At 47.8% G+C, this 16326-nt stretch overlaps 2 protein-coding genes across 6 annotated transcripts in view; both read right to left on the bottom strand.

Annotated features, from left to right (window-relative positions):
• The window catches only part of SNUPN (snurportin 1), a 39872-nt gene that overhangs the window by 21751 nt on the left and 1795 nt on the right, over nt 1-16326 (bottom strand). For 2 of the 5 annotated variants that reach the window (XM_080807675.1, XM_080807674.1), the window contains exon 1: nt 929-1049. The exons of 1 other annotated variant lie outside the window; for it this stretch is intronic. The gene's annotated coding sequence lies outside the window, so the exon portion shown is untranslated. Of the gene's footprint in view, nt 1-757; nt 1050-16326 lie in introns of those variants that run through there. 2 more of the 5 variants (XM_080807676.1, XM_080807673.1) reach the window with 2 other exon arrangements.
• Nucleotides 9665-10849, bottom strand: IMP3 (IMP U3 small nucleolar ribonucleoprotein 3). Its single transcript, XM_080807395.1, has one exon. The coding sequence runs from the start codon at nt 10756-10758 to the stop codon at nt 10204-10206; it is 555 nt and encodes a 184-aa protein (XP_080663521.1). The 5' UTR covers nt 10759-10849; the 3' UTR covers nt 9665-10203.

Here is a 16326-nt window from a genome sequence, read left to right as displayed (position 1 = left end):
TTTTTAAGTTACAGTTCAGTAGTTGTTGTGCAACCAATTTCCAGAACTCTTCTCATCTTGCAAAACTGAACCTCTATACCCATTAAACACGAAAGGAACTTTTTTTTTTTTAAACTTAAGATTGACATATTACCGGTATGGATTTGAGGGAATCTTAACATATATGTAATGCAACCAGGGCGGCCATTTGTGGTTGAGGCTGAGTGACTAGAACCTTGGATCCATATGGTATGGTATTTTCCGTGTTTTATTGACTTTTATGTAGGTCTAAACACTTCCATAATACAATCTTTTAAAAAATTAATTATGTCTTCGGCTTACCAAAGTGATGCCCACATCTAAAATACACTTATTAGGTCGTATCTCGCTTTATCTTGGTGTGGCCTCCTGTTCTGCCAAGAATCACAAAATCATTAAACACGCCTTGGATACTGGAGCGGTCCTCTCTACCTTTGTGGCTGTTCTTGGCTGGCTCCTACTCCTTCAACCCATTCCTCGGATGGTCCTGCCTCCAGGGGTTCTGACCTCATCCTGGGCGGCCTCGTTCAGACCCACGCAAGTCCCCTGCCGCCTCCTCCTCCCCTCCCACCCCTCAGTCCGGGATCGAGGCCTCCTGTGAGGCTTTCACCGGGCTTCAGCCCCTGGGCCTCTACCTGATCCACTCGGTCGTCCTCCACGCCACAGCCCCGCATTACCTTTCTCTAGGGACGAGGTCCCATAGGCTACGCATGATTCGCCCCTCCCCCACAAAAACTACCTGAGCGGTCCTGGCCCGACAATCTGGAACAGAAAAGGAGCAGCGCGCCCAAGACGAGCCCGGGCCTGGCTCTGCCTCTCCAGGGGACACCTCGGAAGGCCAGGGGTGTTAGCCGGGAACCGAGAAGCAATTCGGCAGCCGGAGGGGCCCAGGCTCGAACCCAGGACTCACCCGGCGGAGATGACAGTTCCAGGAGCCGCGGCCGCGCTGCCGGGGGCCGACCAATCAGCTGTCCAGAGCGAGCCGGGCCCGCCCCCTGGGCCGCAGCCGCGCCGCCGGGCCCACCCGCCACGCGCCCGGAGTTTCCGGTTCCGCCCACCGCCGTGAATGCTGGTAGTGCAGCCGCAGTCCGCTAGCTCGCGGGCAGTGATTTCCGCCTTCAGTGGCTGGCGTGTTCTCGGTCGGCCGCAGCGGGGGTCCACGGGCTCCTGTGGTGCGCTGTCCGGAACCGTTCCCTCAAGGTGGCTTGGCCGGGCCGAGGCTTCACTCCTGAGCTCAAGCTCCTCGGGGCTCCTTTTGTCAGTTGGAGGAACCCCGATTCAAACCCTCCAGCCCCGGGTCCTGAAGCTTGCCCCAGATGCACCCGGGCTTTAGGCGTACACCAGCAGTCCGCGCTCTCTCCTGTGCCTTTTGGTACGGGCAGTGCCAGTTGCCTGAATGACACCCCCTCTCCGTCGACTCCTCACACCCCCAAGTCTCAGTGAGACATTCCCGCCGCATTCGCTCTGGCTGCACGGGCCACATACCTCCATTACAGCCCACCTGCTCCGTTTGGGAGTCTCTTTCTTACTCGGCTGTGGGCTTGATACCTGGCTTGATTCCTGCTTAGCGGAGACAGCGTGCAGCACAAAACAAGGCACTCAGTAGATCTTGGTAAAGAAATGATTGAATGACTGCAAGGGATGGAGAGGAAGCTGCCGAGATATAGTTAGGAGAGCTAATCAAATTAGAGTGCAGCCTCTTGGAGGGAGATGCAAACTTGGAGGTGAGATGCAAACTAAAAATATGACAGCCATTTATTGAATGCCAGACACTGCTTCATCTGCACTATCTCCTTTAATCTTCAAACAACACAAAGAAGTAAACTGAAGCTCAGAGAGGTTAAGTACTTGGCCAAAGCCACACAGCTTTCAAGCCAAACATTTGAATTTGCTGAATGTTTGACTTATGGAGAAGCTGGGTATTCGTATACTACAGAAAATACACAAAGCTGGCACATTTTGAGTCAAAGGAATGCCAAGATGTATACTTGCTGCATATTTTAAATACCTAACACCATCCATCTGGACTAAAAAGAATAGGAGATCCGACTGGCACAGAGGATAAAGGGTGTTTAGGGCCCTGGAAGGTCCAATTTTTTGGACCTTAGAATTTATGTAGCTGAGTTCTATCTTTCAATAGTATTAGGCTGAGCAAAGCTGTGCACTAGGTTATTTGGTGCATTCACAAATAACAGCTCATGTTTGTCTGGCTTGTAAGATGGACAAAGAAAAGCCCAGGGCCTGACTTCACTAGGGAACTTTAACATCGGGATATTAAGTATTCTGTGTCCCAGATCCACCATTCTCTACTCATGACCATGGAGTTCATACCAAGTTGTCGGAACTGCACAGAAAAGAACAGAGGCCCTACACATTAAAGCAAAATAGACTGCGATTGACAAAGAGGTCCCCCAAATTCATGCACTGAGGTCCAGGGAAAAGGCTCATTCATACTCAGCTGAATAACTTCTCATATCACTGAACAAACTAAATGGCACTTGGCCCAGGGACTCATTTGGAGTCAGTCTGTGTTCCAGAAGGGCCTGCTCTGCCTGGAATAGTGAGTAGTCCCCCAACTATCATCAAAGGCACCCCCCCCCTTCACAACACTGGCCACAGACACATACACCTGTGTTTAATGTCTTTAAGTCAATTTGCTATTTAAAAAAACCTAAATAAGTTTATTTAAGAAAGGAACACCATAGCATTACCTTAAATCACTTCCCACTTTAACAAAGTATCTATAAAATATATACACAGTGAAAATAATATAATGTTATAATCTAGCTAAATACCAGTATGTGCAGAAAACTGTGAAACTGAGGACTTTGTAAGAATCCGAGATTAGCAAGTGTTGGAGAAGTGATAAGGAGTAACACTAACAGAATTTTCCTCTTGTACAATGAGGAAAATTCAAAGATAATGGAAGAGGGAAGTTCCCCTTTCTCCATGGTGATGTTATTTCAGGTGGAATCTGTGCACCCCCTAAAATCATCCAATAAGTGCCCACAGTGGGAGAATCCCTCCCTAAAAAAGAGGACCTCAAGAGCAGGAAGGTGGCCAGCCATTTCCAAAAGAAGCTCTCAGGAGGACTCCTGAGTGTCACTGTGTCATCAGTCAATTAACAGATATGTGTTTAATATCTACTGTAGGTTAGGTACTGAGCCAAGCACAGGAAATATCAAAATGACCAAGACTGCCCCAGTATCCACCCTCCAGGACCTTACAGCCCAAGAGAAAACCAAGAGCTACAGGTTATAGCTGGGGGCAGACCAATGTTAAGGAGCTCAGGTGGCTGGGTTGAGAGGGAGTGGCATGGGGCTGCTGGGCCAGTATTCAGGGAACTCTTCTCAGAAGATGACATTTGAGTCAAGACCCAAATGATGAAAAGGAGCCATTGGTGAGGATAGGGAGACTTAATGCATTTCCAGAGAGGTTTGTGTGAGGAGGTAGACAGGAGGCACAGGAGGAAGGGGAGGCAGCGGGGTCACAGAGGCAGGTGGGATGCCTGTAGCTCCTGTAGCTGGGAGTTTGGATTTTACCTGCATTCCAGATGGAGGTTTTTAAAGTTATGAGATAACTCTGAGCTTGAAAGAGCTCACCTTGGCTACTCAGTGAAGAACCAAAATCCTCATGGTGATCAGGAGGCCAATGAGCAGGGCTTGCACTAAAGTCGTGGCAGGAAGGGCTGCCTTTGGGATATATGCAGAAAAAAAAAACAAAACAAAACTGAAAAGTCTTACTGCTCTCAAAGAGGGGAGGAGGTAGCAAGAATTATACAGTGTTCAAGTCTAGCCCCCTAGCCAAGACCCTCCCCTTGGGGTTACTGGAACTGAAAGAGAATTGAAAAGGGAACAGCTTTTCCCCCGTGTAATTTGATATGCTTTAAGCCTAGGCCCTGTACCATCTAAGCCATCTTGAGGACCAGTGCTTTTCATCGCCCACTTGGAGACCCTGTAAGAGAGGGATTCTCCAGCCAGTTGTGGCAGGAGGGAGACTCTGATTGAGAGGGTGGCAAAATCATGTACTAAGCAGTGTCACGTGAGCCAGGATGCAGAAGCTGCAGGCGCAGGAGACCCTAAAGCTCAGAGGGGACAAAGCTCTTCTCCCCCATGCTCACAAAGGTCCTTAGGGCCCAGCTTTGGGTGAAAGGAAGCATGTCAGAGTGGTTCAGGTCTTTTGCCCTGGAGCTACATGGCCCGGATCCAAATCCAGTCTCACCTACCAGCTGGCTCTGTGGCCTATGTGTTATTTCATTTCACCTACTTACGCCTCAGTTTCCTCTCCCATAAAATGTGGCTAATAATAGCACCTACCTCGCAAGGTGGTTAGAGTTAAGTGACATAATTCAGGTAAGGTCATTAGGATAGTACCTGGCACAGAGTGAATCCTCAAAAATCTTGTTTTATTAATATGTAACTTCTTGTTAAAAGATAACCTTTCCCTTACTGATTTACTTAATCATAAGTATGTCAACTAGTTAGGCGAGCCCAAAATAGTCTCTTCCCTGTAGACAGAAGTGCTCGCCCAGGTCATGTACAGTCAGAAAGTGATGGGCCATGATTTTAATCCAGGCCCTAGTGAGTGCAAAGTTCCTTATCTTTAGCCCATGAGATGTTGCCTGCTCTGTATTTTAAGGGGGTCTCATTTTCCTCCTGATTTTCAGCTGGTGAGCTAAATAGGTGACTTGGTTCATCTCCATGTTGCCCTCCCACCTCCCAGGCTGGGAATAGTCCCAGCCCTGGATAGTGGGGGGAAAGATATCTCCTAGAAACTTCCCTGGGGCCAAACAGGGGGGGCCTATTCTCAGATTTGTCCCAAAGCTAGCACAGCTTTCACCCTGAGTCAGACTGGGGATTATTGGGCCAGGCAAAGCACCTCTAATTTCTTCTCTGCCTCTTTTTAAATGTTAACTGCACTCTTTCATGTTCTCGCCTCCAAATAAAAAACCTACAGAGCAGAAACTAGGGGCCACCTGGTTCAGCCTCCTCCTATTAGTGAGAGGAGAGGGAGAGAGGTCCAGTGTGGGAGGTTATGCCCCAAATTATACTTTAAATCATCAGCAGAGCCAGGCCCCTGCTTCTCTTGCTTTCTGCCCAGGCTTGCCTGCAGCCCCTGCAGCCTCTGCCCTGCTCAGTTGTTGGGAGATGATCTCACATTGTCGCAGTGCTGGCTTTATGCCATGCATTGGACTAGGCACAAGGCTCGTGCTTCTTAAAATGTGACCAGCATGCAGCACCTCAGGCCCACTCGGACTTGAGTCAGAAACTTGGAGGGGATGGGCTATCTTGCCATAATAATAATAATTATTATTTCTTAAAGATTTATTTGAGTTTGTGCATGCGCACACATGTGCACACATGCGTGAGGCTGGGGAGGGGTAGAGGGAGAGAGAGACGGAGAGAATCTCAGATTCCTCACTGAGTGCAGAGCTCCACTCAGGGCTCCATCTCACGACCCTGAGATCATGACCTGAGGCGAGACCAAGAGTCTGACACTCAACTGACAGCACCACCCTGGCGCCCCTACCTATAATTTTTAATGGCAGTGTTTCATCATAAGGCTATCCAATAATTTAACCAGTCCACTTAGGACACATTTTTTATTTTTCCCTATTATTCTGTATTAGAAATACTGTAATGAAGATCCCTGTAGTTAATTTTCTGCCAAGACCCATGATTATGCTAAATTCTTGGAAGTGACATTTCTAGATCAGAGGGTATATAATGTATTTTTTTTTTAACATTTAATTTATTTGAGAGAGAGAGGGAGATCATAGAAGGAGAGTGAGAGGGAGAAGTAGACTCCTGCTGAGCAGAGAGTCTGACACAGGGCTCCATCCCAGGACCCTGAGATTATGACCCTCATCAGCCGAAAGAAGACGCTTAACCCACTGAGCCACCCAGGTGCCCCGTATTTTTTTTTTTTAAGAGTTTATTTATTTAAGAGAAAGCATGAGCAGGAGGGGCAGAGGGACAAGAAGACTCTCTGCTGAGCAGAGAGCCCGATGCGGGCCTCCATCCCAGGATGCTGGGATCATGATCTGAGCCAAAGGCAGATGCCCAACTGACTGAGCCACTCAGGTGCCCCATATATAATCTATTTTTTAAAAAAGATTTTATTTATTTATTTGACAGAGAGAGAGCACTAGCAAGAGGAGTGGCAGGAAAGGGAGAGGGAGAAACAGGCTCCGCACTGAGCAGGGAGCCCAATGCGGTGGGGGGCGGGGGGCGGGCGTCAATCCCAAGACCCCAGGATCATGACCTGAGCCGAAGGCAGCTGCTTAACTGACTGGCAAGCCACCCAGGTGCCCCTATAATGTATGTTGTTAAGGTTCTTCTTTTTTTTTTTTTTTTAAGATTTTATTTATTCATTTGACAGAGAGAGACACAGTGAGAGAGGGAAAACAAGCAGGGGGAGTGGGAGAGGGAGAAAGCAGGCTTTCCGCTGAGCGGGTAGCCTGATGTGGGGCTTGATCCCAGGGTGCTGGGATCATGACCTGAGCTGAAGGCAGACGCTTAACGACTGAGCCACCCAGGCGCCCTGTTTTTAAGGTTCTTGATACACATTGTAAAATTGCTCTGAGAGGTAGTATCGATTTTCCCTCCTGCCACATTTCTTTTTTTTTTTTAATATTTTATTTATTTATTTTTATTTATTTGACAGAGAGAGAGATCACAAGTAGGCAGAGGGAGGAGGAAAGCAGACCCCCTGCTGAGCAGAGAGCCAGATGCGGGGGTGGGGGGTGGGGGGGTGCGGGGTAGGGGGTGCTGATGTGGGGGATGTAGGGCCCGATCCCAGGACCCCAAGACCATGACCTGGGCTGAAGGCAGAGGCTTAACCCACTGTACGACCCAGGTGTCTCATCTCCTGGAACATTTCTTCATCCATTAGGCTTTTTTTTTTTTTTTAAGATTTTATTTATTTACTTGACACACAGAGAGAGATCACAAGTAGGCAGAGGCGGGCAGAGAGAGAGGAGCAAGCAGGCTCCCTGCCCAGCAGAGAGACCAACGCGGGGCTCGATCCCAGGATCCTGAGATCATGACCTGAGCCGAAGGCAGAGGCTTTAACCCACTGAGCCACACAGGCGCCTCATCCATTAGGCTTTTTGGTTGTAACATGTCTAGCTCCCTGACTTTCTTTTGTGGCCTGGGGAAGGAGGGGAAGCAGGAGCTAAGCTTTAAGGTTTTAACACATTCCCGGAGCTCATCTAAGCACTTTGTAGGAATTAAACCATTTAATCCTCTCCATAATTTTTAATGTCAGTACACCCCCATTTTTTTCACTTTTTAAAAATTGTGGGGACACCTGTCCAGCTCAGTCAGTAGGGCATGCGACTCTTGATCTCAGGGTTGTGAGTTTAAGCCCCATGCTGGGTATACAGATTACTTAAGTCACTAAATAAAACTTAAAAAAATTTGTGGTGGGGCACCTGGGTGGCTCAGTCGTTAAGCATCTGCCTTCGGCTCCAGTCATGATCCCAGGGTCTTAGAATCGAGCCCCGCGTCGGGCTCCCTGCTCCGTGGAGAGCCTGCTTCTCCCTCTCCCACTCTCCCTACTGTGTTCCCTCTCTCGCTGTGTCTCAGTCTGTCAAATGAATAAAATATTTTTTAAAATATTGTGGTTAAAAAAAATTAAAAAATGGTGGTGCCATTTTAGCCATTTTTAAGTACACAACTCAGTGGTGTTAATTACATTCACAACCATCACCACAATCTATTTCTGAAATTTTTTCATCACCCCAAATGGAAATTCTGTACCTGTTGAGCAGTAGTTCCCCATTCTTTTCCCCTACCCTGTATTACCACATATTTGTAATATAACAAATGGAGGCACAGAGGAGGCTAAGAAAAATCATCAATGTTACACAGCTAGTTAAGCCTAGAAGCCCCAATTTAGACCAGGTAGTCTGGTTCGAGAACTTGCCTTCTGAATCTTGCATAGGTTTTGTTTTTGTTTTTTAAGTTTTTAGAAGTTTTTTTGAAGGTTTTTTTTTTTTTTTAAACTTATTTGAGAGAGACACAGAGAGAGCTCATGAATTGGGGGGAGAAGCAGAGAGAAAGAGAGAGAGAGAGAGAAGCAGACTCCCTGCTGAGTAGGGAGCCGGATGTGGGACTCGATCCCAGGACCCTGGGATCATGACCTGAGCTGAAGGTAGATGCTTAACTGACTGAGCTACCCCAGTTTTAAAGTTTTTAGATAACTTTTGCTAAGTTATTCTTTCATATCTTCCTCCCAAAGAAAGAAAGACTTTTCTAAAGACTCTTGTATTTTACTCCCAAGACCCTAAACCCAGTTTCCTTTAAGAGAACTTGGAAGTTGTATCTGTTTGGGCTACAGAAGCAGGCTCCAGCTACTCCAAAGGGTCAATCTACCTGCCTTGGCCTGTGGGATCTGGGTAGGAGCCAGAGGTGGCTTTTAGAGCATCAGCTTCCCCATGAGATCCCCAATCCTGGGAGCCCTGATGACATTCCTCAAATGGACAGAGACTGTGCCCAGCCACCTGAGCTAAGTAGGATTCTCTTTCCTTCTACTTCTAAAGCAATGGCCCTGAAAAGAACATGGCCTTTAGAGTCACATAAGCCTGGACCTGAACCCCAACCTTGGACAAAGTTCTTGTTTCAATTATTTCCCACACTTTAAAGACAGGGATAAGACCACCTATACCTTGCAGGGTTGTTGGGAAGATCAAAGGACAGCCTAACACAGGTCTCAGTGAGAGTTAAGCCTTCGAAGCCCAAAGCCTGCTTCTTGCTCTAACCTTTATATAGCATCTTGTCAGGGTCCAATCACATTGGTTGGTGCTGCTTCTCTGCTGGCTTGGAAACTCAAATTCGGAGATTCTCTCTATACCCCTACATTATCTCAGGGACTGGCTGTGCCAACATTGACAGTCTCTTAAAGGGAGCATGATGCCAGCTCCGCTGCTTATTGGCTATGCAAACTTGGGCAGTTTGACCCATCTCTGCCTCAGTTCCCTTATCTGAAAAGCAGAGGATAATTGGATTCCCCACTTCTTAGTTTAGCACTGCTGGGAGGATTAAACAGATTAATTCACGTAATGCACTTACAACTGTGCCTGACACTTGATAGAGGCATTTGCTATTACCTTCCACAGCATCCCCTTCCCTTGTTTCTCTACCAAATGCTGCCTTTCACCTTGGGTAATGGAGAAGGCACATGTAAAAGCCAATCCATTGGTCTTGGCATCCTACCTTTTCTCCTTGTTTTAAGTTTTGGGTAAAAAGAGGTAGTCTTCCTATTCTCCAATTCCCTACCACGAAGAACATCCAGGAACCTCCCTGGGCCACTTCTAACCGCTAGATGGCCAAGCTACAGGGTGATTATTTCCTTAGGCAAGCAAACAGCAAACACTTCACCCTCTAATATGGTATTTCCTGGGGCTGGAATATCAACAGGAAGTCCCGTGGGGAAGAGCTCTGCCAAAACACTGGTTCTGAGGAAGGGATTGGTAAACTGACAAATTTGCCCAGCCCTGTATAACATCCTGCAACCTCCACATGCCCCCCTGTGGCAGGCCTCACCCACAGGCAGATCGCAGCTGACCCTATTCTTTTCTGCTGGGTTCTTGAGCCTAGGAGCCCAGATGTGAACCTAAAAGAGAAAACCAGACAGACAAAAATTTGCACATACAAAGCAGCTGGACCATTTATTGGCATTTGGAAGTCTTCTTTTAGGCAAGGAAGGGCACCCACAATACTACAGTAACACCCATTTTATGAAAACTTGAGACCAAATTCTCCATCGTCTGTACATAGCTTAATCACAAAACCAGAGCAAGTATTCTAATTAAATAGACTGAACCAAACTGTCCTACTACAAGATAATACAGGGAAAGCTGAGGGTAAGGGGTGGAGACCAAAGTTCCTTCACACTACAAAGTTTCAAGCACACAATCCAACAACTCCACAGTGCAGCACCAAACTCCTTCCCAGTGACTCTTAAATCAGTCATTTAATTATCAACAGTCCAAGGACTAACAAAAGTTCATGGAAAACGGCCGTACCCTTTGGCTCTGTGCGTGGCCTGCAGCTGAGGGGCTAAGTTCTTAAGAACCAAAGCCTGGCTGACACACTCTCGGGGAGAGCGCCCTCACAGAATCTCAAACTTCAGTTCTCAGCTGTCCCATCTATGAGATACAGCCCTGGCCGGGACGACCCGCTAGGCCTCCAGATCGAAGTCATCGCGCTCCTCATTGTACTCCAGCACGTGCCGCCTGATCTTGGACGAGTCAACCCAGGTGACAAAATCCTCCATGCTGCGCGTGACAAGGAAGGCGGGGTCGGTGACCACGTCGGGGCCCACGCGCACGTGGCCCTGCTCCACGAAGGCCACGGCAGCCTGGAGGTGCTGCGCCATACGCAGCTTCAGGAGCACGGTGGGCAGTCGGCGGCGGCAGAAGGACGAGGCCGTGACGAAGTCGCAGAGCTCGAGCGACCCGCGAGTGGGCACCAGGCCGAGAGCATACAACTTGTCCAGCAGGGCGGCCGAGGCGCGCACGCGAAACGGGTCGCGCTCGGGTAGGTCGCGCAGGCGCCGCGCCAGCTCGCGCACAGCCCGGCTCAGCTGGTTGTAGCGCGTGTAGTCTTCCCTCCGCTGCAGCCGATAACGCCGCAACACGCGCAGCTCGTGCAGGTTGTGGTCAGTGACCTCCCAATTCAGGAAGTCCACCTGCTTCAGCAGCTTCTGCTCGTGGAACTTCAGCTTCCGCACCATGATGGCGGCTCCCGGTGCCGCAAAACGCCAGGCTAAGAACGTGCACGGGTCGCCCGGCGACTTCCGCCTCCGAGCGCGAAGACCGGGCCTGGGCCCCCTGGCCACTGAGAGAAAGGCTCAAGGCCACGCCCTCGATTCCCATTGGTCAGAGTGAGCCACGCCTCACATCTCTGTCTCGCGTTTCTTTTCGCGTTGGCTGAGGGGACGGGGAAGAAGTCGCGAAGAGAGGCCGGAGGTGGGGCGGCGGGCGGGTAGGCGTCACGGGGAGGTGTTTTTCTTTTCGTTTTTTGTTAAAAAATTTCGCGAGGTCTTAAGTTACCAAAAATGTATCCTCTAGTGCGCTAGTCGTTTCCTCTCGTTCAGATTTACACCTTTTAGGGGCTTTCAGGTGAGTCTGCCCAGAGAAGCGGAGGACAGTACTGGGGGAAGACGGGTGACCGCCCTGCTTGTTGGATGGGGTTTACCGTGCTAACCCTCTTCGGGTCCCTCCCACCTGGTGGGGATCTTTCTGGAGCCGGCCGTTCGGGGGCTGACCGGTAGTCCACGGGGCTCGCTACCTCCGGGTCCTTCACCAGGCCAGCTAGCGGTTCCTCCCTGTCTGGCGGGGCTGGCCGCCGGCTAACCTATAAAATACTGATTCCCCGGCTGCTTCCTTACATGCATAGAATCGAGATCTATACGGGAGCCTCCTGGAAATCTGTATTGTTAGCAGGAGTGCCACGTGGTTCCTAAAACAGAGCAAGTCTGGGGGCGCCTGGGTGGCTCAGTGGGTTAAGCCTCTGCCTTCGGCTCAGGTCATGATCTCAGGGTCCTGGGATCGAGCCCCGCATCGGGCTCTCTGCTTGGCGGGGAGCCTGCTTCCCCCTCTCTCTCTGCCTGCCTCTCTGCCTACTTGTAATCTCTGTCAAATCAATAAAATCTTAAAACAAACAAACAAACAAACAAACAAAAAACAGAGCAAGTCTGAGAAATTTGGACATTAAGTACGAAACCTAACTCCTTAGTTGAACTCATACAAATTAGCCGGACTGGGTGGGTGGACTTCTGGTCACCCAGTACTGAGTTTAAGAAATTTAACTTAAGGCTGTTATGGCTAGTTACATCATCTGTAAGTTAAATGGACTCACTGCTTTATTTGCCCAGGCCTTTGACGCCACCTAGCTACTTCGGTGATCATTTTGTCTTATTTTTGTATGGTTTTCATCGTCCTCTTAAGTATATAATACTTGATATGGAAAATAATATATGTAATATATTTAAGTTACAAAATATAATGAATACTTATGAACCGGACAGCCAGTTTAAGAAAATGTCGCTAGGACCATTTCATCTACCTATTCCAGTCACTCCTCTAGCCAGAGCTAATGGTATCTATTCTTCTGAGTTTTGTGTGTATTTTTTCCTTTTGCTTAAAAAGAAAAAAACAGTTTTATCATTACACATGCTTTTCTAAATACATTGAGAACCTTCTTATTCAAAGTGGAGTCAGTGGACCAGCAAAGAGCTTGTTGGAAATGCAGTATGTTAGGCCCATTCCTGACCTACAGAATCAGAATCTGCATTTAACAAGATCCCCAGGTAATTTGTATACACACTGATTTTGCAGATGTGGTTAAATTACAGATTTTGAGATGGTGAGAATATTCTCAATTATCTGGGTGGGTCCCGTGTTATCAAAATTGTCTTTATAAATGAAAGAGGGGGGCAGAAGAGTTAGGGGATAGGATGATGAAAGCAGAAGTCTGAGTGATGTGATAGTGGGCTTTGAAGATGAAAGGGATCCAAAAGCAAGGGACTGTGAGCAGCCTCTAGAAGCTGGAAAGGCAAGGGAACGATTTTTTCCTTAGAGCTCCAGAAGAAACGCAGCCCTGATGACACTTTAATTTTAGCCCAGTGAGATCTAGTTTGGATTTCTGTGAAAGAATAAAACTGGGTTGCTTTAAGCCACCAAGTTTGTGGTAATTTGTAGTAGCTGCAATAGAAAACTAATACAGTTTGCCTTTTTTTTCTAATTGATTTGAAGATGTTCTTTATGTATTACGAATATTAAGCCTTAACTAGTTTTATATGGAACAAATATCTTCTCCCACTTTGTACTGCATCCTCTCCCTTCATATTCCTCCATCCTCACCTCCATCCTCAGCCCTTGCTCAGCATGTCTGCAGTAGGACTTTTGGTTAACTTCCTGCTCCCTAGACAATAAAGATAGTAAAAACTAAACTATACGTGTTAAGTGACAAGCATTATGAAACAAAACTGGAGTTTTGGGGGTAAGAGGGCTATAATTTTAAATAGGGCATGTCAGGGGAGGTCTTATTGAGAAGGTGATATTTTATAGGGATTTAGCCATATGGATATCTGGGGGAGGAGTATTTCAGGAAGAGGACACAGTCTGCAAATGCCTTAAGACAGGAAAGCACCTGGCATGTCAGAAGAGGAGTAACCGCCATTCTCATTGGAGCAGTGGGCTATGAGGGGAAGAAAGAGGGTTCAGATGACAGAGGCTCATAGGCCTTTGAGTAAGTAAGGACTTTGGTTTTTATGTTTGTGAGATGCTGAATGGTTTAAACAGAGGATTGACATCTAACTCGTGTTTTAAATGGCTCACTCTGACTGCCATGTTGAGAATAGACTGTCAGGAGGCAAGGATGGAAACTGATCATCAGGAAGCTGTTTCAGTGATTGGGGTGAGAAAGACATTGGCTGGAACCAGGAGAGCAGTAGTGAAAATCTGATGTGACAGGAGTCCCAGGATGATGAGAAGAGTCCAGGACAGCTCCAGTTTTTGGCCTGAGCAAGTGGAAGAAACTACTCATCACTTGAGATGGAAAGGCTGCCAAGTAGAACAGGTCTGGCCTGCAGTACCCAATATTTCTTGGGACGTGTTGGGTTGGAGGTGTCTATTAGACATCCCAGGGAGATGTCAAGGAGAAAGACATTTGAGTCTGGAATTCTAGAGAAAGGCCTAGGCTGGAGATTAAAAAAATTGAAATGTTATTGCCAGAAAGATGATGTATCAAGCTATCATCCTGGAAGGTCATCAAAAGAGAGAATAGGTTAGAAAAGTTAAGAGGAGCACTTTCTGTAGTCACTCTAGGATTAAGAGTTATTGAAGAAGAGAGGAGGATGAACCAGTGAGGTAGAAGGGAAACCAGGAGAGTATGGTCTCCCTGATGCAAGTGAAAGTGTACAGAGGGGGAAAGAGTATCAACCCAGTGAAATGCTAAGGAGAGGTTGAATAAGAGGGGAGCTGAGAATAACCATTAGGTCATTGATGACTTTGCCCTTGACAAGAATAGTTTCAGTGGAGTATGACTGTGAAAGACTGGCTAGAGGGGTTTAAGAAGAGAAAGGAAAGAAATTGCAGGCAGCTAGTATAGATGACTATTTTGAGAAATTTTGCTCATGCATGCAGAGAAATGGGGCAGTAGCTGGTGGGGGAAGTAGAGTGGAGAATCTATTTTTTAAAGATGTGGGTTGACTCTTTTCCTCAATACCCACAGCTTGTTGGATGCCATTCCAGTCTATTCTACTTGCATAAAGTCCCAGATCTACTTCTCCCTAGCCCAGTACCCTTGCACTATCTCAGGTTCTTGTTTTCTCGTGTGTGCATTGTTACAGTGTAGTCCCATGTACCCTCGCTGCCACCAGTGGGGTCAGCCTGGAAACCACTGGCTGCAGTTCTCCTTGCTGACTCCTTTGCTAAAGGAGGAGAGTTGGGTGCTTGGATGGGGAATGGATGCTGTTTGCTGAGCATGAGTCAGTGCCCCAGCAGGAAAGAGAACACACTCCAAATAGAACGATGTGAGGAGGGGCAGCTGGCTGCCTTTGGCTCCAGTCATGATCCCAGGGTTGGGCTCCCTGCTCAGCGGGGAGCCTGCTTCTCCCTCTCCCTCTGCTGCTCCCCCAGCTTGAGCTCTTTCCCTCTGTCAAATGAATAAATTAAAAAATCTTAAAAAAAAAAAAGAATAATGTGAGGAGAATTAAATAAAGGGACTTTGTCTCAAGGGAATGGGCAGGGTGTAGGGAAACCACAAAGGTTAATGCAGTTTCCAGGGACTAGCACCTGGGCTGGGGTGGGTGGGGGGAGTGGCGTTATCCCTAGACTTCAAGAGGGTCATTGAAAGGGAGGGATGGAAGATACCAGTACTGGATGGAAATCTCTGTGAGACTCAAGAGAATTTTTCCCAAGAACCTGGACATAAGGGTGGCTCCTGAGAGTTAGAAAAACCCCACCCAGAACAGTGGGAGTAAGTCTGAGATTCTTGGTCCGTGCATGTGTGACTGAGTTGTTTGGGAACCAACTCAAAGGCCATCAGGGTGGTGGCTGGACTAGGATCCTGGTTGGGTAAGCAGAAATCCTACTGATTGTATTAACGGAGCTAATAAAGGTAAAATGATTACAGCAGTGTGTGGCACTGATGAAGAAGTTGCTGTTGTTAGGCTCAGCTTGGAGAGAGGCTATGGGAACTAAAGAGATCACAAAGAAGGGGTATCCCAAAAGTAGCTGGGGGAAACATACTCCAGCTCTGGTTGTAGCAAGAGTAGGATGAATCGAATCCTTAGAATCAAGGCTGCCCCTATTGTGGGGGACAAGATCTCAAGATTTCTTGGCTAAAAGACTTGTCACACCATCTCCTCTTCCTATCATGGGGTTTTCTGGTTCTGAGCTAACCTTCTGGTAACTGGGTTTCCTAAGGAGCAGCTCAGACTGCCGTGCTCTGTTGATGCAAAAATTCAGGCCTGCCTGACCAGTTGTATTTCTCTTTGCAGTTTAATACCTGGGCTGCTCACTACACCGTGAGCAACTGGTTATATATGTAATTGTCAAATCACTATGTTGTGCACCTGAAACTAATGTATTTTAGTTTCATGTATTGTATGTCAACTACAGTGACAAATAAAAATTAAAAAAAATAAAACCTGGCCTTCAGTGGTTTGTACATAGCCTTTATTCAGGTCATATGCCAGCCCTGCATAGGGAATCAGATCTACTCACTGTACCAATGAACTTGGGTTTTGGGGCCAGAGACCTGCACCTATAACCCTCAAAACAGCCAAAGGTGGGGCGCCTGGGTGGCTCAGTGGGTTAAAGCCTCTGCCTTCAGCTCAGGTCATGATCTCATCTGCCTTCAGCTCAGGTCATGATCTCAGGGTCCTGGGATTGAGCCCTGCATTGGGCTCTCTGCTCAGCCGAGAGCCTGCTTCCCCCCCGCCCCCCCCCCGCCCCTGCCTGCCTCTCTGCCTACTTGTGATCTCTGTCTGTCAAATAAATAAAATCTTTAAAAAAACCAAAACACCAAGCCGAAACAACAACAACAAAAAACCAGCCAAAGGTGCCCAGCTTTAGCAGCTCTACCTTGTACCAATTAATCTGCAACAAGTAGGAAAAGTCAGAATGAGGAGGAAGGACCTTCTAGCTGGAAGGGGGTAGGCAAGGCTCCAGGGCATAGCCAGGAAGAGGAGTAGGGGCTAAAGCCTTGGTCTCACCTTAAGCACCTCCTCCTCCAGGAAGCCTTCCTTGATCCTTGCTCCAGCCTTGGGACAAGTGCCCTCCCATGCCATTTC

Source organism: Martes martes (genome assembly GCF_963455335.1).
Source record: "Martes martes genome assembly, chromosome: 7".
In the NCBI taxonomy this organism is placed as follows: Eukaryota; Metazoa; Chordata; class Mammalia; order Carnivora; family Mustelidae; genus Martes; species Martes martes.
The sequence above is the reverse complement of the archived record's forward strand: the minus strand, read 5'-3'. Positions and strand labels throughout refer to the sequence as shown.

Excerpts from the sequence above, each read along its gene's own strand:
- IMP3 (XM_080807395.1), bottom strand. The coding sequence starts at position 10,758 with ATGGTGCGGAAGCTGAAGTTCCACGAGCAGAAGCTGCTGAAGCAGGTG.